General features: G+C 36.6%; 1 protein-coding gene across 2 annotated transcripts in view; it reads left to right on the plus strand.

The window, feature by feature from the left end:
- Window positions 1-22,012, plus strand: part of LOC120635896 (gamma-aminobutyric acid receptor subunit beta-like) — a 209,193-nt gene that overhangs the window by 156,155 nt on the left and 31,026 nt on the right. The window contains exon 2 of one of the 2 annotated variants that reach the window (XM_039907108.1): window positions 15,052-15,152. In XM_039907108.1, the coding sequence (XP_039763042.1) occupies window positions 15,071-15,152 (82 nt within the window). In that variant the 5' untranslated portion in view covers window positions 15,052-15,070. Of the gene's footprint in view, window positions 1-15,051; window positions 15,153-22,012 lie in introns of those variants that run through there. The other variant, XM_039907109.1, reaches the window with a different exon arrangement.

The raw sequence follows: 22,012 nt of genomic DNA on the forward strand, positions 1-22,012 counted from the left end.
AGTTTTTTAAAAATGGTAATAGACTGTGCCTCTCGGATTTCAAGAGCTACTTCGTTGTTAAGATAAACACCCTTATTTTTTATTATATATTATATGTATTTTTTTGATATAGGTGATATAATCTTAATGGTTAAATCTGTTGTTATTTGAGTTTACTTTTCGTATTCCTTTTCCTTGATTATTATTTTGTGTAGGTACATCTTAACCCTATACTGTAACTTTCTCTTGTATCTGCGATACGAAACTTTTCTTTACAAATTATTTAAGCTGGTTGCTCTTTTAAAGAACTTTCATTTGTAACTAAAGTTTCAAGAGCAAGTCTCGCTTGTTAGAGAATCGCTTGTGTACACTTTAATTTATACCTACTAACTTAGCAACGAAAATATATTAGATAGAAGCTGCAAGCGGAAGTCCATGTCATAATATACCTACTGAATACTTTTATCATCTTCTACTGAAGCCATTTTATTATTTTCAGCAAACACTTTTCTTTGTTACAAATATCTTTAGTACTAGCAACCCGTCCACCTTCGCACGGGTAGATTTTTTTAATAAGAAAAACTACTTTTTGTTACTGAAATATAAAAGTTAGACATACGCTGTCGCCGATTTTACTGTAGGCATTAACTTTTCAACAAACTTTTCTCAAGAACTGAAACATAAATCTCATCGTTAAAGGCAATGTTCGTAAAAAGCTTGTCGTCCTCCCGTTTGTTCAGACTTGTTCGCAAATCCGACTGACTAATGTAGCTTTCTATTCGTAAAAGAAATATCACAATCGGTTAGGTAGATCCAGAGATTACAGGCTCACAGACTTTACCTCCTTATTATATTAGAATCGGCTCCACCATCTTGATTATTGTATTTGGAATGCTGTCACTGCAAAACGTGATATTTAAATAAAGTACTAGATATAAGTTATAACCTTATAACTATATAAGTCAAATATCCAAGAATATGGCGGATTACTTGATATTTTAATACGTTGGTTAAATTTTGTAACAGAATTTTTACCTTTTATAACTTATCACAGGCTAAAATTCAGTTTAAAATAATAATAATTGTAACGTTCCTGAGGGTATTATAGTAAACGATGCGGACAGGAATGAGACGCGAATGACGTTTATTACCTTAGTATCTAACTACCTACATAATAAATAAGGGCTTTTTATCAAGTGTAAAACTCAATAACTAAACCTTATGTAGTAATCTATTTAGCCGCACAATTTCTCTCCGTTTGGAGTGTACCGTAATATACCTAAGTGCTTACCTCTACGCGCGTTTGTGGTTTAAGTTCACTCAAGCAAAATCTAATATGCAGTTGGCAAGTTCAGCGTTAACTGTGCTCCATGAAGCTTACGAAGTATGTATTTACGATGGATTGACTCGGTAATCTCCCATCGTTATTCATGATCGATGCTTTTAGGATCAATCGAGCGTATTATTTCGTTCTATTGATGCAACATAAAGCATTGCTAGTTGCATAAACCTGTATATTTATTTTATTTATTTATTAAAAAACGGTTGTAAAAAGCGGATTAAATGCTAAAGCATTTTCTACTAGCCAACCTTGCGAGAAAAATAAATGAATTTGTGGTCAAAAAATTTTAGGAGTTAAAAAAAATAATTAATTATATTATATATACAATTTATAGACATACGAGTACATTTGTATTCGAACGCAGGAGAAAAAAAACTGTTTGCCCCACTGCTGAGCAAACGCCTCATCTAAGTTCATAGAGTTTAGATCCATCACGCTTCATGTTGAGTTTCCGACTCGAATTTACTTCATTTTAAAGATTTTAAAATAATGACAGTGTATAGTCAGTACATATTTGAAAATTTAATGTACTTTCATAAAAACATTTCTAAATTTAAGAAAAAATGTGACTGCAATAATTTAAACATTAGAAGAAAGAATAAACTTACAGTGCAATATACTAGGTTACATAAAATTCATAATTCATTTAAAGGAAATTGCATACAGTTCTATAATAAACTACCAATTGACATCTTGGAGATGGCTCTTAAAAAGTTCAAAGTTTGTATTAAACGTAAGCTTATAGAAAAGTCCTATTATAGTATAAAGGACTATGTAATCATTTAAAAAAGCTTGGGTGTAAATTATTGCTCTAACCAGGTTGCTCTTCTAATAATTTAAAATGACATTGTCAGATGGTGATAACAAAAAAACAAAAAACACCCGGCTAAGTTTGTTGTGGGCTTCTCCTTAGACCAGGACGCGTTTGGAACCCTCGTAGCTTTAGTTTTAAGTTTACGAATGTGGTTATCGCCATCATCTCACTACTTTATCTCATCACTATCATCTCTAATTCTTATGTACGCATCAAAAGTGCCACCTATGGGCCTACTTGAATAAAGATATTTTTGACTTTGACTTTGACTTTGACTTTGAATAGTCTCAATGAGAAAATAATCTTTGTAAATAAACAAAAAAGTGTATATCTGTGTTTTGAAATAACAGCATCTCCTGTCTGTTGGTCTGGGATCTTTTTGACTATTGAATCGACTTTAGCAAAACTTTCTCCAGCAGCGCTGAGTGGCTTTCCAAGCATAGTTTGTTACATCTCCCGCTGAATGGCACTTATCAGGCCCAGACGACCATGTTTCAAAGTCATAAGTCCTCACTGTCAACACATACTGTTTTCAGACGCTGATTTATTTTGAATTAACAAGATGTCAAAGAGTTTCCCGAACGCCGTCCGTCCGAGTACCATTCTATTGTGCGACGTGTAGTAGGTGTAGTGTGTGCTGGCACTGACATAATCGTATGCCGATGTGATTGCTTTGTCGTTGCTAGTGACAGCTAATATAGCAGGGATGGCTAACCGTTGGCAATCGCTCCACAAAAGGCACGCGTGATTAGAATTTGGACACTGTGTCGTTGAGGGATTTATTCTGTTTGTTTCGCATTGCTAGGTTACGTTTGTTTTATTTTTAGCTTACATGCGACACTAATTTACGTGTAAAAATTAAATAGTTTTTTAAATTTGTTACAGTAATACCATACCAAGAACCATACCCAAGACCCTCTAACTAAAAGCCACAACGCCCACCGCTGCGTCAGGGCAGTCGTCAGGATAGACACATTAGTGCGCTTGGCTCTATAAATTCACGTGTTCGTAAAGTTTATTTAATCCACTCGTAGAGTAACTTATTGTAGGAAATCTATAAACTGTTTTACAAACGAACGTTGGAGTTGAAGCAGACTGGGGTGGCAATGTTTGAATAGTTAGACTTCGCCTCAAAACAATACGCCAATCAACCCGCCGAGCAAAGTTTAACGTTACAACAACAGTAGGCACTATGTGATTGACGTGGTGCTAGTTGTTTTTATTAGGTTGAGTCAATGTTCTGATGTCTAACCGAGTATTGATTAGTGCACTGTTGATTTAATTATCACTGGCAAATTAACGCTTGACTGCAATCCTAATTGGATCCATCACGTCTCTATCAAATTAAGAAGGGTTTCATCCAACGGATTGGTTGGATTGGATTGGTTGCAGGTCTCCTCAAGATGTTTTCCTTCATCGTTAAAAAAAGTAGCATTGAGTTGCTTAGAACGCACATAAATCAGTAAAGTTTTTGCCCATGCCCAGGATCGGCCTCAGTCCCGAAAGGAAAGCTTTTTTATTGTGACCTTTGATGGAAAAAACGCTTAAGAATGTATTTCAGTTTACTGAACCTTTCCTTACTTATAGTTTAAAGTATAGATTGTTTACTGATGTTCGTGGCTCGAGTAAAGTATTCGAAGTTAAAAGTAAGTTAAGAAAGAATGAAATGATAATGATGATGATAAAATTATAGGCCGATTTCAATATTGTCAAAAACTTATTTTTCTTCTGAGAAAATATATTAATACTAATCAACACGGCTTCCTGCCGCGTAGATCTACGACTACTAACCTCATTGGGTATGAAGCTGATATCGCTGAAGCATTGGATAATAAAATGGAAGTTCATGCAGTTTATACTGATTTTGAAAAGCCTTTGATTTGGTTAATCATGATTTATTATTACTTAAACTTAATCATATGGGTATATATGGCTCCCTATTAAGGTGGTGTGAATCATATTTAAATAACCGATCTCAACTGGTGTCTCTTTTTGGTCACAATTCTGACATTAAATCAATTCCATCCGGAGTTCCACAAGGGTCTCATTTGGGTCCATTTCTCTTCTTGATTTTTATTAATGACCTTAGTCTTACACTCACATGAAATTTTCGTTTTTACGCAAAGATGATCTAAAAATTTATCGCGCCGTTAGAAATAAAAATGATTCTGCATTACTTCAACGAGATATTAATAATATTGTTAACTGGTGTAATAATAATTTAATGGCATTAAACTCCGATAAATGCTTACACATTAAATTCACTAGAAAAAAAATAACAAATAATACAGTATATTATGCGTATAACGACATTCCGTTACGGGAAGTAGAAGTTGTCCTTGATTTGGGCGTACTTTTTGATTGTTCACTATCTTTTCGATACCATCTTGACTCAATCGTGAAAAAAGCTTCAAAATTGTCATGTTTTATATCCCGTCAGATGAAATTGTTCCGAGACCCTTTTTTATCAATTACTATCTATTATTCTATCGTAGTATACTAGAATACTGCAGTCCAGTTTGGTGCCCCACATATAAACGTACATAGTGTCCGATTGGAACGCGTTCATAAACGGTTTATCTACCACCTAGCGTATAACGATAACAAATCTCGTGGGTTGGACTCGTACGAATCACGCTTACGTTCGTACAATATAATGTCACTAAAGAACAGACGTAAAATGCTAGACAAGATTTTTTTTTACAAAGTCATCAATGGAGACATTGAGTCAACGGAAATATTGGAGAGGTTGAAGTTTTGTGTACCGCGTTCGGGTGGTCGCCTGCAAAATCGGAAACCGTTTCATTTACCTTTTTGTCGAGAGTGGCCATTTGGCTTCCTAGGAGATAGCACGTGTCTGTATTTTTTCTGCGAATTTTCGATTTTGATTGCAAAGTTTTTGTGGTTTGTTGTGTAACTCGGTACATCGGTCGACAGTAAGTGTTTTAACCTATCTTGTACGCCGCTAACAATCCTGCAATGCCTCCTATCCCGCCTAAGCCCCCTGACCTGAGTAGCAATGTGGGCTTTGCTATGGGCTCTCAGGCTTCTGGGTCGCAAGACGCGGTGGCTGGGGAATCGATGGATACCTCCGACCCTTCCCGCAGAGCCAACAAAAGATCCTCAGAGCAGGTGGACGCTCAGCCACCGGCTAAATTATCAAACAGGGCACCATCTGATCCCATTAATTCGTTGTACATCCATCCCAACCTTAAAGAAGGCAGAAAATACTCCAACAAGGATGAGGGCCCGTTTCTTGTTCACGTTTCGCGCGTCGAGTCTGCCCCTTCTGCCGGCACTACCCTAAATCCAATTAAGTTCGGCCAGGTCATGGTAAATTCCAGGGTGCAAGATATTTTACGCGGAGGAATCAAGAAAGTGGGTAGAAATCGGATATGTGTCGAATTTAACTCACCAGCAGCAGCTAATTCATTTTTGAACAACCCACTTCTGGCCGCTAATCAGTATGAGGCTGTGATCCCCTCTTTCAACATCACGCGTATGGGTATTGTGAGGGGAGTTCCCTCTGACCTCTCCCTGGCGGACTTCGTTAAGGATGCTGAGGTTCCATCCGGTTGTGGGGAGATACTCAAAGCTAGACGACTGAACCGGAAGGTTTCCAAAGAAGGTCGTGTAGAATGGGTCCCTACGGGGACGGTGGTGATAACTTTTAGTGGCCAAGTTCTGCCGCATAGAATATTTTGTTGTTACACTGCCATGTCTGTGGAAATATACCAGCTCCCTACTATCCAATGTCATAGTTGCTGCAGATTTGGACATGTCGCAGATCAGTGTCGTTCTAAGCCGAAATGTTACAAATGTGCCCAAGAACACGTTGGCAAAAATTGCTCTACCACAGAGTCGTTAGCTCGGTGCCTGTTTTGCTCGGGTAAGCACTTTGCCACGAGTCAGTCCTGCCCCGAGCAAACCCGGCAGAAGTCCATCAAAAGTACTATGTCGCAAGAAAATATCTCCTACTCGGAAGCCTGTGAAAGATATCCCCCTGTCTCAAGAACCTACTCAGATGCTGCCCGAAGTAATCCATCTCAAAATCCAACAGTTTCTTCCCCAGCTCCCCCTTCCACTCATTCCTATAGGAAAACTACAACAACTCCAAGATCTCCCCGTCGCCCGTCACCACAAGGTTACGACCGTTTGGCTCACCAGTCAATCATCGCCGACCGTGACCCTCCTCCCTCGAGTAATGGAACCGTTCTTCAGCCCCAGGGTCCCGCTCTCCCTACTTTCTCTCTTCCTTCATCTAGTGACAATCTGTTGGATGTTTTGCTGACCCTTTTGATTAATATGTTTAGCAAGATGAATGACTTCCCTCTACCGCCCAACGTCGCCAATAAACTGTCTGAATTCCTAAATATTATTAAAATTCCACTTCATCCAATGGAATAGCCACAGTCTACGCCCAAAAAAACATGAAATTTTACATATGATTGCCTCGTATGATCCTGTTGCCTTTGCTATTTCGGAGACTTGGTTAGTCCCGGGATCACGGTTTCGGGTTTCTGGGTACTCATGTCTCCGGGATGACAGAGGCGATGGATATGCTGGAGCAGCTCTTCTTATTAAATCTTCTGTCACATTTACCCGTCTTTCTCTTCCTCCCTTTCCGACGAGCATCAACGCTGTTGCCGCCAAAATCAGGGATATATCTGTTCTTTCTATCTACATTTCGGACTCTCACGCTGTTCATATATCTGATCTTGAACCCATATTATCCTCTCTTTCCGGCTCTTTTCTTATCTTAGGCGACTTCAACTGCCACCACCTTATGTGGGGAAGCGCAGATTATGACATCCTTGCTTGTGATTTAGTGGACCTTATGGAGGATAAAAATATCTGTCTCCTCAATGATGGCTCCCCAACTCGCAGGACTGCCCCAGGAAAGAATGCCAGTGCGGTTGATCTTTCCCTTTGCTCCCCCAATTTAGGTACTCTTCTTTCTTGGTCTGTTTTGCACGACTCCTACGGTAGTGATCACCTCCCTATACTAATTTCCTGTCCCACCTCTTTTACTCAACCCAAATCCCAATTAAGTTCTCGTAGTTACCTCCTTTCTAAGGCAGATTGGGAACAATTTGCCAAAGATTGTGACGCTTTTGTCAATAAATTCCCTGTATTGTCGCAGGATAATGCACTAGATTGTCACGAGAAATTGGTGACCTCCCTCAAAGCTGCCGCTGACAAAAACATCCCTATTAGACAAAGGGGTAAATCGTCTAAACCCTCTCCCCCCTGGTGGGATTCGGAATGTTCGGACATGATCCGCCGCAGAAAAGAAGCCGAAAAAGATTATTGTAACTGTATGACCATCGATAATTTCCTCCTATATAAAAGAATCTCGGCTTTAGCTAAGCGAATGTTCAAAAAAAAAAAGAGGAAAGGATGGATTCGATTTTGCCAAAACTTATCTCCCCGGACTCCTGCGACTTTATTATGGAAAGCTATTAAACGCTTTCGAGGATCCTTCCTTCCCTGCGACTATTCCAGTAATGATACGTCTGTTTGGCTTAAGACATTTATTGATAACCTGGCTCCTTCTTCCGTCCCTTGCTTAAATTCTCTTCCCTCCTCTTATGCTAATAGCCGTCCTAATAGATTCGACGAACCATTTTCATGGTCGGAACTCCTGGCTTCTCTGAACCACTTGAGACATTCCTCCCCTGGTCCAGATAATATCCCCTACTCACTTCTATCTAACTCCGGGCCACTCACTAAAAAAATGTTTTTAGACATGGTTAATAGCTTTTTTGATCGGGGATTTGTTCCGGATTCATGGAAAAAACAAATTGTTCTCCCCATTCGAAAACCTGGAAAAGATCCTCTTTCTCCTTCCTCCTATCGTCCCATTGCTTTGTCTTGCTGTTTATTAAAAATAATGGAACACATGATAAAGAAACGGTTGGAATGGTTTGTAGAGTCCAAAAAGTTATTGGCCAGAAGCCAATTTGGATTTCGCAAAGGAATGGGTACTATGGATAGCTTGTCTATTTTGACCACTGATATCAGGATCGCTCTGACTAAGAATGAGTTTCTTGTTGGGGTGTTTCTCGACATATCTTCGGCGTATGACAATGTGATACTCTCCTTACTCAGAGATAAACTATCTAAGCTGAGTTTGCCTGAGAAGTTGACTCATTTTATATGCAACTTCTTGATGGAAAGAACTATAGAGGTACGGCACGGTGACTCTCATTCTCGCCCAAGACTTATTTGGAAAGGACTCCCTCAGGGTTCTGTGTTAAGCCCTCTACTATATAGTCTTTATACTCACGACCTTGAAGAGTCCGTCATCCCGTTCTGTAATGTCTTACAATATGCTGATGACTTAGCCCTCTACTCCTCTTCCCTCTCGGTCGAGGTTGCTTCTAACAGTCTCAACCAAGCTCTTTTTTATTTAGGAGAGTGGCTATCTTCACATGGGCTATCATTATCGATTCCCAAAAGCATTGTGGTAATTTTTACTAGGAAGAGAGTCATTCCCCCTATAGAAATAGCCTTTAACAATGAACTGATCCCCACTAGCAACAAAGTTAAATTTTTGGGAGTTATCTTGGACTCGCGTCTTTCCGGGACCCATCACATAAATTATACAGTTCATAAATGTCAATCAAACATTAATATCCTGAGGTGCCTATCAGGGGTGTGGTGGGGGGCCCACCCATACTCCCAGAAACTGCTATATAATTCCATTGTTCGCAGTGTACTGGATTATGGTGCCTTTATCTTGGAACCCTGCAGCAAGGTTGCAATAGGCAAAATGGACAAAATTCAGTATCAGTCTCTTAGAACTATCCTGGGAGCTATGAAATCATCTCCAACTAACTCTCTTCAAGTAGAAGCAGTGGACTCTCCCCTTTTTCTTCGTAGACAATACTTGGCTGATCGTTTCTTTTACAGATTAGCTTCACTCTCTGGCCATCCTCTGATACCCAAACTTTGTGAACTCTCCTCTTTGATTCCTGGTAATGGATTCTGGTCAAACAAGCCTGTACCGTGTCTAATAAATAGCTTCCGCAAATACAACAATCTACCTGATCCAACTTTCTCTGGCTCAATGTGTCCTCTTTATTGCACTCCCTATGACGCCTTAATTTTTCAACCGAATATTGTTCTTGATTTCGGAATTGCAAAAAAACAACCCGGGGCCAATGAACTTTTCTACAGTATCATCGACAGGTTTTGGCGTGAATGGACGATGATATTCACCGATTCTTCTAAGCTCACGATAAGTGGCGCTGTAGGCTCGGCAGTATGGATTCCTAAGGACTCCAATATTCTGAACTTCAAATGCCCCCCTCATACATCGGTATTCACTGGAGAGTTGGTGGCTATTCTAGAAGCTATAAAGTATGTAGTCTCTCACGGGATAAACAGAGCAATTATTTTCTCGGATTCACTGAGTGGCCTTCAGACCATTAACTCCAATCAGTTTGCATCTAAAAACACTTACCCCCTTGTTCTGCTTATCAGGCAGTCTCTTTTAGATTGCCATCTTCGCAACATTAAGGTCACGTTGGCTTGGATCCCCGGCCACTCGGGGATCCAAGGCAATGAGACTGTCGACTCTTATGCTAAAGAAGCCGTAGAAACAGGCAGTCTGGAACATTACCACTGCTTCTTTTACGATCTTTTTTCCTTGGCCAAATCCGAACTTGATTCGGGCTGGCAGCGCCATTACGACCGTTCGAAATTAATTAAAGGTCGCTATTACAGTGACATCCAACCCTCCATCCCAACTAAGCCATGGTTCTTCCGCTACCGCCTTGTCGACAAACAGACGACGTCGGTCATCTGCAGACTTCGTATTGGTCACACATGTACACCCTCACGCCTGCACAGATGGGGTATTATCCAATCCCCCATCTGTGTATGTGGCCTTGAGGAAGGCACCGCAGACCACATCCTTTTCAATTGCCCAAACAGATCAGTTTCCCTGTACAACATTCTGCCTTCCTGTGTGCCCAAACCCATAGATCTTAAATCTCTTCTGTTCCTTTCATCAATCAACAAAAAAGTTCTAAATTCCTTAATTAAATTTATTCATTCTCAAAAAATTCAACTCTAAACTGCCGATTGCTTGCTCCGCTTCTGTTTTTTCCCTTTGTTTTTTATAGTCTGTGTTTATAGATGTAACCTGTATGTTTTGTACTGTTTTGTGATGTTTATATGTCTTGTGTTGTTTTTCCCATCGTGCACATCAAAACCACTCTGTAGAGTCCGTACGGGTTCATTTTTATAACCGATCAATCTCACCATAATATACTGTGCTATTTTCAGGAGTCATTGGCAGTAATGGTCGCTATCTTAAAAGTGACCCGGTTGCCATAAACAAAAGTTGAAGTTGAAGTTGAAGTACCTTTTTGTCGGACCAAGGCAGGACAACATGCGCCTGTCTTTCGAATTTGCTCACTTTTAAATGCTTACAGAAATAACTGTGACATTTTTAGTAGTTCTTTGACCTCATTCAAAAAACATGTCAAACATTTAGTTACATAACTTAAATTAATTTATTTTCCGTTTTAATTTTATATCATCACTATTCATTGTATAGTATTGCAGGTATTAAGTTTTAAATTTTGCTTTATTTGATTAGCTTTTAGATTATCTAAATTAAGCATGCTGTGGTCATTTCTAGAAGGTTTCAATCTCCTGTCTTTGTCTTGTATTTATGTTATTCTCATGATAACGTCATTGGTTGTTACCAGTTTAATGATCCAATAAAAAAAAAAAAAAAAAAAATTAGATCAAGAGTTTTTTTGTAAATAAGTACTTGTGTTTTATTTGTATCTTCAGTACTCAAAAATAAATAGTACAAAGTACTTATATAAATAATTCTGCTATGAATTCTCTTTGCAACCTGGCAAATTAAATAAATACCTACTACATAACACACGATACACTACACGATAACGATATCCAACAGAATTAAAAAAAATACTGACATACGTTACGACGGGAATTCTCTTTACAAAATTTAATATGAGTAAGTTATTTTTGAACTACATCCTGAAGAGCTTTAATAATTTATGTCTTCAATTACTATATTTGTATACGAGTAAGGAAAATAGGGTCAAAATGTAAACCTACAAACTTATTATCCCTAATTAATAAAATATACTCCTTTATCTTAATATGATTCTTATTCGATAATTCTTGATAAAGATCAAGGTTAGAGGTTATCGAGTTAGAGGTAAATCTTCACATATACTAGAACTACTCACTACTGTGACTATACTTTACGCCGCAGCATTTCTTGATCTTATTACCGAATAATTATGACACGACCTGTAGTAGTGCCAACATGCAATATTAGGCTAATACAACATTACAAGAAGATCCATTGTAGGTGTTGGCTTAATCCAGCTAACGGTAAAGTTAGTAAACAGTTCTACATAGTTTAAAGCTAAAGTTGACACAAAAGATTAGGTATTTGAAATAAATTGGGAAACCATTATTACAACAACAAGTGGTAAGTGGTTATCAAATATCGACTAACTAGAAACGGACATAAATTAGTGATATCTGCATATCGTCTGAGAAAAGTACAGAAATCCTTTGTGTTGATGGGTATATGCTTTTATAACATGATACCGAAGGTAATATTAGATCTACCTTTACCTAAGTTTAAACAATATATTAAAACACATTTAACAAATCGTGGTTACTACACGATTGATGAATTCCTTAACGACAAGGCTGCTTGGAAGCAGGCCACTCCGCTCTCATCTCTCACAAAACAGAAAAATTCTAAAGATTGTTAAACTTTAAAATTATGTTAGAAAAGAGCAATCTGCTGAGTTTCTTGCCTGCTCTTCTCAGTGGAATCTGCCTTCCGAACCGGTGGTAGAGTCACTACAAACAGACTGACTCCTGGACCTCTGCAAGGTGTGGACGTGTTAATCATTTAATAAATTTATATTTTTATTCATTAATTCAAAAATAATTTAATTAAGAATAACATTCAAAATTCAAAATTCAAAATTCATTTATTTCAAGTTGGCCTAATATAAGCACTTTTGAAACGTCAAGTCTGTCTGTTTGTATTGACTCTACCACCGGTTCGGAAGGTAGATTCTACCGAGAAGAAGCCGGTAAGAAACTCAGCAGTTGCTCTTTTCCAACATCAATAATTTACATTTTACATTTTAACATTCATTTTTCTATCTTGTGAGAGCTGAAAGCGGAGCCGGATGTTTCCAAGCAACCTTGTCATTAAGAAATTCATCAATTGTATAGTAACCTCGCTGTAATAAATGTGTTTTAACAAATGACCCTAGTACTTGTTCTAGTACTATAATTAATTCAAATAGTTATTTAAACTAGACAACGGGGAAGCTCTGTAATATGAACATTGTACATCTAGCTTCACCAGTAAAGAATTAGAAATAGAACTGTTTGTTGAAAAAGTCAATATACACATATTGTGTGTAACTGAGCATTGGCTCACTGGAGCACAAATAGCAGTTAACATCAATAACTTCAAAAAGGAAAGTGTGTTCTTCAGAAAGACTGCTATTCATGGTGGATCCTTAATTTTTGTACGCAATAATATAACTTGTAAGGAGCGAAAAGATATAGTTAGTCTTTCTGTGGAGCGCATAATTGAACTGTCTTGTGTGGAGCTGGAGCGTTTTATAGTAGTGTGTGTGTACCATCCCCCCTCAGGTGATTTCAACCAATTCGAGGATGTAATGGAAGATGTGCATTCATTTTTCTATCTTGTGAGAGCTGAAAGCGGAGCCGGATGCTTCCAAGCAACCTTGTCATTAAGAAATTCATCAATTGTATAGTAACCTCGCTGTAATAAATGTGTTTTAGCAAATGACCCTAGTACTTGTTCTAGTACTATAATTAATTCAAATAGTTATTTAAACTAGACAACGGGGAAGCTCTGTAATATGAACATTGTACATGTACATGAAGTTTTTAATGATATCCGATGCATCAATATAGCTACAAACATTTTTAAATGTTTTGGAGTAACTTTTTACATATTCAAGGTAAGTTGGAGTCTGATTGTATTGTTTTTCATCATATAGCTCATACAACTTATCCCTGCTTTTGTAAATGCCTATAGCCGCCCAATCACTAAACCTCATTTTTTTATTAAAATCTATGTATTTAATATTAAATACTTTATTAAATGCATTTTCTATTTCATTGAAGAGCGTACGATCAAGATTGTCGGGATGACAGTTTTCAAAAAAGAGAGCAGGAATTTTGGCTGATATTTCACCTTTAAATCGCGTCAGTTTACTCTGAGTTATCGGCCTGCACTTAGCAATATTTTTATTTCTATTTGTACCAACAACAGTAATTTGTTGGCCACAATGATCTGACCTTAAATTGTTTAATATCGATTTACCTAAGATATCATAGTTAAAAAAAATATTATCTAAACAAGATGCTGAAGTTGCTGTGATTCTAGTAGGTTCATCGAAAACATTATTCAGATTGGAGCATTTTAATAAGTTTAACAACCTAGCCGTAGTAGTATTATGTAATAAAATATCAACATTGAAATCCCCGCATACTATTACATTTTTAGTAGACATACACAATCGCTTAAGCACATCTTCCATTACATCCTCGAATTGGTTGAAATCACCTGAGGGGGGATGGTACACACACACTACTATAAAACGCTCCAGCTCCACACAAGACAGTTCAATTATGCGCTCCACAGAAAGACTAACTATATCTTTTCGCTCCTTACAAGTTATATTATTGCGTACAAAAATTAAGGATCCACCATGAATAGCAGTCTTTCTGAAGAACACACTTTCCATTTTGAAGTTATTGATGTTAACTGCTATTTGTGCTCCAGTGAGCCAATGCTCAGTTACACACAATATGTGTATATTGAATTTTTCAACAAACAGTTCTATTTCTAATTCTTTACTGGTGAAGCTAGATGTACAATGTTCATATTACAGAGCTTCCCCGTTGTCTAGTTTAAATAACTATTTGAATTAATTATAGTACTAGAACAAGTACTAGGGTCATTTGTTAAAACACATTTATTACAGCGAGGTTACTATACAATTGATGAATTTCTTAATGACAAGGTTGCTTGGAAACATCCGGCTCCGCTTTCAGCTCTCACAAGATAGAAAAATGAATGTTAAAATGTAAAATGTAAATTATTGATGTTGGAAAAGAGCAACTGCTGAGTTTCTTACCGGCTTCTTCTCGGTAGAATCTACCTTCCGAACCGGTGGTAGAGTCAATACAAACAGACAGACTTGACGTTTCAAAAGTGCTTATATTAGGCCTACTTGAAATAAATGAATTTTGAATTTTGAATTTTGAATGTTATTCTTAATTAAATTATTTTTGAATTAATGAATAAAAATATAAATTTATTAAATGATTAACACGTCCACACCTTGCAGAGGTCCAGGAGTCAGTCTGTTTGTAGTGACTCTACCACCGGTTCGGAAGGCAGATTCCACTGAGAAGAGCAGGCAAGAAACTCAGCAGATTGCTCTTTTCTAACATAATTTTAAAGTTTAACAATCTTTAGAATTTTTCTGTTTTGTGAGAGATGAGAGCGGAGTGGCCTGCTTCCAAGCAGCCTTGTCGTTAAGGAATTCATCAATCGTGTAGTAACCACGATTTGTTAAATGTGTTTTAATATATTGTTTAAACTTAGGTAAAGGTAGATCTAATATTACCTTCGGTATCATGTTATAAAAGCATATACCCATCAACACAAAGGATTTCTGTACTTTTCTCAGACGATATGCAGATATCACTAATTTATGTCCGTTTCTAGTTAGTCGACTGTTTATATCGACTTTTTGTTTAAAATTACTTATGTTTTACCAAACCATCTGGTCTGATTTTTCGTTGAATCAGTAACCATATAATAATTTTTTTTCTCTTTTATCTACAGGGGTACCGGGCGAGGAGGCATGTTCGGAGATGTCAACATCTCCGCGATACTGGATTCACTTAGTGTAAGCTACGACAAGAGAGTCAGACCAAACTATGGAGGTGAGTTAAATGTCGCTCGCCGCTTACATTAATTTTATTTATTAAAACACGGTGGCCTTTTTCGTCTTACTATATACTATATAACCCAGTTCGTGTTTCCAATATGTAATAATATTCATTGATGATAAAAAATGTAATAAAGAACGTTTCATTAAGTAAAATTATACATCAGTGCGAAAGCACTAGCTGGCGCTGAAATCTATCATTGTTCCGATTCGATCACAATAGCGAATAATGATGATGTGTTTAGAAAGATCCTACAGCAAATGCGAGACGGTTGTAGCGGCGCTGCGCCGGTGTATACCTATAACTGTTTCGATCATTCAACTTTGCGTAAAAATATTCCAATTGCGAAATGAATTCGATTAGCTGAATTAAAAACTGCTCATTTCCCTACTCTAGTAAACTAAACTTATTTTAAATATTGTCTAGAAAACTTTTAATAGGATACACTTATAATATTACGGGAACGGTAAGACGATTAAAAAGTTGCCAAGTATAACTGACGCGACTATATATAATTAATTTATACGTGATCGTTAGCGCTTGACAGCTTTTTGAGCATTGCACATAACTCTACAAACAAAACTTTTGTGCGAACACTTAGTAGGTAAATAAGTACAGAGCAAATCCGTTTTACACAAAAGAAAATAATTCAAAATTAAATTTACAGCTCTAGAAATAGTGATACCCTTTTCCACAACGAATTCTGTAAATAGGAAAGCACTATTTAACCAATCATTTTTAGTTTGCCTTGGTGATTAATGTACAGTCTATTTGATACAGGATGAAAACGATAAGTGTCTGCAGTCTATTTCTTTACCAATAGAAGTTATTTTTTATTTACTTTCAAATTGTCTTCATTTGTTTATATTAAAACGCTGCATTTATCTACACTGGTGGTTTTCCAAATTTTTAGAAAAAATACATAGTACGTATTTTTTTGTATGCAAAAAAATACATAGTCCCGTAACCCCGAACAGCCAATAAAATTGTAGATATTAGTATTGAACACCGACCATATTCTTCCTCGTTTGTTAGGCGCCATACTAAATTTAAAGTGGAATTGTATAACTCGGACAAACTCAATTTAAGAAGTGATAATTTTTAAAGGCGTTGTATTGGTATCTAGGCTTAAACATTATTATGATTATAACGATAGGTCTTCGTCACATAATAGAATGAGTCGTGTTTTAAAGTTGATTATACGAGTAATTCATCAGCATCTGCATTTATTTTGAGCTTAGAGCTCGTCGGAATATATTGATAGATAGATAAACATTATTGCAATCAATTCGTTTCAAAATTCCCACATAGCAAAAGTAATGAAATATTTTATTATTGATATTAGCAAATGCGGTCTAATTGCAATCTAGAAATTCTTCTCCCAAATAAAAAAAGGGTTTAATAAAGGCTGTTTGGAAAGGGAAAACTGATAGCTTGTTACAGACTCTAATGATCACATCTCAATCATATGTATCAAAATCTTGAAACACGCTTAGAATATCGCCCGTGACTAAGAAAATAAATGAGTGACTCATTATAACAGAAGGAACGAAAGATACATCATTTTTTAATATTGTTTAGGCCGTAGCTTGACAAATACACAAACATACAAAATGCATATAATATATAACTTTTTATCTTTGGAATTCGGATAAAAATTATTCAGAAGTAGGTGCATATATACTTAATTCAAAAAACTGCTTTCAAATACATCCATTTATTTGAACGCTTAAACAACGCTGTTATTACACAATTACTAGTGTAGGTATTTATTGATAAAGAAAATTTCGGTTTAAACGTAAACAACTGTACGAATTTCAATTTTCTTCCATGTTACTCTATTTTTTCAACAAATCGTAACGAATTTCAATGAAACATGTTTTGAAGAGAGCGAGTTCATGTTTTTTGTTTTTATTTCAATGAAGATCTCGACACCTGCGCGCAATAAAATTTCATCCATCCAGTTTTTTGGTAATATTACTTTACCAGCTATATGAAAAAATCCGTGCACTCATTTTAAATTTAAGCCCATTTATTTGAAACATAGGTATGCAACATTTTTAAAACTTGTAGATTTCACAAACGTATTTTTCACTTGCAAATACACAAAAAAATAGATTTCATTTTATTGCATTTAGCTTCAAAGTTTTAGAAGACGTGAAAACTAAAATGCGATGCAACTATTTGTAAGCTCACTATTGCACGCCTGAATGGCAAACTGTTAGCCTTTTTTAGCTCATAAGACTATTGCAGTTGGTTTCCGTTTGTAACTTTCTTTTCAGTGTGCTGTAAGTATTTTATTGCTATAAAAGTATTTTATTACTGCCAATCTTGTAGTTCAGTTCTACTTGTTATCTTTGATCAAAAAACGTTCAATCCTAATCAATGTGTTTACAATTTTAATAATATTTAGTTTGACATCTTAGGTTTGTTGACATTGACAATTGATACTGACAACCGAGGTATCACTTTTGACATTCGACATCTCGTTTAGAAATTTTTCATATTTATTCAATATAAGGCTTGCAGCACACTTATACTTAATTTTATTTTTTTTATTTTTTATTTTTAGTTGCTTTTTTTTTGTTGTCAATTATTTTCGATATTTTGTTACTTACTGTGTAATATTGTGTGTGTTTCTCTGTTATTTTTATAGTGTTTTTGTTAGCAGCTGGCGGATTAGGAAAATATTTGAGATACCTAATTTTTTTTCTTTTTTAATCTTTTTCTTCGGTACCTATAATTAGATTGTAATTATTAAATAATATATTATATATTATTATTATTATTATTATTTATTATTTATTATATGTCGTCAAACGGTGTAGATAGTGATTGTTTTCAGTCTTTGTCTTCTAGTGATGATAGTTTTCACAGTACATCTTTCCTTCCGCTTGATGTAACCATTGATTCTTGTTTCTCAGATTGCCTGAAAACCTTTAATGTCATTCATATTAATGCTCAAAGCATTCCGGCTCACTATCCTGATATGCTTGCATCTTTTGATTCCCGTAATTTGTCATTCCGCCATTCTTGTGTCTGAGTCCTGGCTAAAAACGTGTTTACCTTCAACATCATACTCGCTGCCAGGTTTTCGGCTCATCCGCAATGACCGGGTTGGTAAAGGAGGTGGTGGAATAGCGATCTACTTGCGTTCTCATATTCCTTTCTCTATAGTTAGCTTGTCTTCACAACCCCCGCAACCTGATGCGGCTGAGCACTTAATAGTGGAAGTTCTCCTATCGCATACCAAAATTCTTCTCGGTGTTTTTTACTGCCCGCCCTCTGTTTCTAATTACTTTTGCTCATTAGAATCAATGTTTGAAAAATTTGTCCCCTTGTACAGCCACTCTATTATTATGGGTGATTTTAACACGTGTTTACTTAAAGATGATTTTCGTAGCAAGAAATTAATGTCAGTTGTGGAATCCTGTAATTTATCTGTTCTGCCTCTTGCTGCAACACATTACTCGCCTGGCTGTACTCCCTCTCTTCTTGACCTTATAATGGTTTCTTCTCCGGACTTTGTCTTTAAGCACGGCCAGTGTCCTGCTGATGCATTTTCCTATCATGAATTGATATATCTTTCCTACAAAATACGTCCTCATAAAGCAAAATCGAGAATACTTCTGCAGCGTAACTTTGGAAGGATTGACAAGAGTCGCCTTTGTAATGATGCCAGCCTCTTGGATTGGAATGCTATCACAGCTGTTGACTTAATTGATCAGAAGGTTGAGATATTTAATACTCTTGTAACGCAGCTTTATGATACGCATGCTCCGATAAGATCTATTAAGATGAAGCACTTGCCAGCACCGTGGTTGTCGGATGAAATCAAAGTCTCAATGAATAAAAAGAACTCCGCAAAATACAAATACAAAGTTAATAACTCGGTTGATAACCGTTTAAAGTACCATAAATTACGGAATCGCTGTAATACATTGTGTAGAGATGCCCAACGACGCCACATACATAAGTCAGTCGAAAGTGGTAGCACTGCTAAAACATGGAAGTTTCTCGAGTCACTTGGAGTTGGTAAATCATCTAATAAGACTTCTTTTAACATTGATATTGAACTCCTGAACAAACATTTATCTACCTCCGATACAATTGATGGTGTCGATAAAGAAAATACACTTAGAACTCTTTCTTCTCCCTCAACTCCAAACTTTCTCTCTTTTAACTTCGAGTCTTTCTCTGAATGTGATGTTAAGAAGAGTATAATGTCCATCGCCTCGAATGCTGTCGGTACTGATTGCATTAGCCGTAATATGATCATTCCTATTCTTGATGTTATTTCTCCCATTTTAACTCATATTCTGAATTTTTCAATCTGTTGTAGCAAATTTCCCGATGCGTGGAAAAATGCTCAGATTATTCCTCTCCCTAAAAAGGCTAGACCTGTTTCTCTTTCAGATTTCCGTCCCATTTCGATTTTACCTTTCTTGTCAAAAGTCCTTGAAAAATTAGTTTACAAGCAGTTATGCCTATTTCTTAAAAAAAATAATCTTCTTAGTCCCTTGCAATCGGGATTTCGTCCTGGTCATAGTACGGTTACAGCATTGGTCAAAGTCACCGATGACATTCGGTGGGCGATGGATAATAAGCAGCTTACTGTTCTGACTCTGCTTGATTTTAGTAACGCTTTCAATACCGTTGACTATGATATCTTGCTTAGTCTTCTGCGCTCTATTAACATATCTCCATCGGCGATAGACTGGTTTCGGAGTTACCTCATTGGTCGTCGACAACGCATTCGGACTGATGAGTCCGTTTCATCTTGGTGTGATGTTACGGCCGGGGTACCTCAGGGTGGCGTGTTATCTCCTTTACTATTTGCCATATTCATTAATTCTATCACTCAAAAATAGCTTCTCTCTATCACATGTATGCAGATGATGTCCAGATTTATCGCCACTCAACTTTTGAAAATCTTGGCTCTGCTATTACTGCTATTAATGTTGATCTTTCACTGATCTGTGAATGGAGCAAGCAGTATGGGCTGAAGGTGAACCCCGCAAAATCGCAATCAATAATTATTGGCAGTCCGGGAATGATTTCAAAAGTTGATTGGCAGAACATCCCTTCTATTGTTTATAATGGTGTCGCTATTCCTTTTAGTGCCACCGTTAAAGATCTTGGCATTCAAATAGATCAGGATTTATCATGGTCAACGCATATTAAGGAGCTGAGTAAGAAAACTTTTGCGACAATGCATTCATTGCGACGCCTACGTGCTGTTCTGCCAATCCCAACCAAAGTTATGATAGCCCATTCTCTCCTTCTCTCAATTCTCGATTATGCGGATGCAAGCTTTCTTAATTTGACTGAAGACCAGATTAACAAACTTGAGCGTCTCCAAAATCTTGCTATTCGGTTCATATTTGGCCTACGCAAATATGACCACGTTTCCGAATTTCGACAAAAACTCAAGTGGCTCCCTATTCGCCGTCGCCGGGATTTGCATGTACTTTCGCTTCTGTACTGTGTTTTATTTCATTTAAAAACTCCTTCTCATCTTAAGGAGAAGTTTACTTTTCTGGGAGTGCAATCTGATTTAAGATCGTGTCGCGCGCAGACTCTGAGTATGCCTTTTCATAGAACTAAGTTCTATGAGCACTCGTTTACAGTGCAAGCCGTTTATAGCGCTATGGAATGCGCTCCCAATAGACATAAGGCAGTCTAAGACACTTTGTATTTTTAAGAAAGCTGTCAAAAACCACTATAGTTTGCATTGAAGACGACTTGTAATAGTATTTACTGGTGTTAATGTATTTATGATATGTTATAGTATATATTAGTTTATTATTATTTTTTATTTTTTAATATTTAATTTATTATGTATTATTTTATTTGTGTAATCTAGTTTAAGTATTAGTATGTAGTTATTAGTATGTATTTTTTTTTTTTAATATGCACAACCTGCAGTATGTTATCCTTTTGTTTTCCTTATCCTAAGGTTGCCTGGAAGAGATCGCTACAAAGCGATAAGGCCGCCTTTTGTATACTTCTTCTGTCTGTGTTTTCTTTTATTCTTTTTTTGTATTTTTATTTGTGTGCAAATAAAGAGTATAAATAAATAAATATGCACACAGTTTATGCAATTAATGAATTTTGAATTATACTTCGCATCTCTCCCGAAGATGATTACTATTTACATGCAGCAGTACGCAAGTTTATGCTGTCCTAATCACACATTTAAAGTTATTTAATATTTTTAAATCGATAAATTAGTTGGAAATTTGACTTATTCTAACTTATTACCTATCTCCCACCACTATGCACCCTGCCATATTGAATCGGGTGGATAGTCATTAAGTAATTTTGTGTTGTCCGAGTCACACGTATCCATATTTGCGCAAAGTTCGAAGAAATGGGGTAAAGAAAACGAGCTGAAAGTGATATAGTAAATAGAATATTTAAAAAGTTAGTGAAAAGAAGAAAAATAATTATTTCATCATCATCATCGTCTGAAGACTCATCGAATCAATATAGTTTGTTATCACCCACAACAGAAGCTATAGCTGGTGACCGAGAAATTGGAGGTTAGCAAAAATAATAGTTTTTTACCTGCTTACCCGCTACTGTTTTGTTTTTGTTAATAACTCTAAATAAACCTTCATAACCTTAATTGTTATGTATTGTCCCGACGTAAAACGTGTGTGGAAATTGTATCCCGGCATTATATTGTGTGTGGATAAAAATATAAATAATAAAATAATATTATTTTATTGTAACTGCTCCGACGCAAAGCGTGTGTGAGTTTTTCAAATGGTACAAATTGATTGGTTTGTCGTCTTAACAGACGAAGTCCCATTTGAGCTACCAATGGAAGGCTAGCTAATAGAGGAAAA

This window comes from Pararge aegeria, chromosome W (genome assembly GCF_905163445.1).
Source record: "Pararge aegeria chromosome W, ilParAegt1.1, whole genome shotgun sequence".
Classification (NCBI taxonomy): Eukaryota; Metazoa; Arthropoda; class Insecta; order Lepidoptera; family Nymphalidae; genus Pararge; species Pararge aegeria.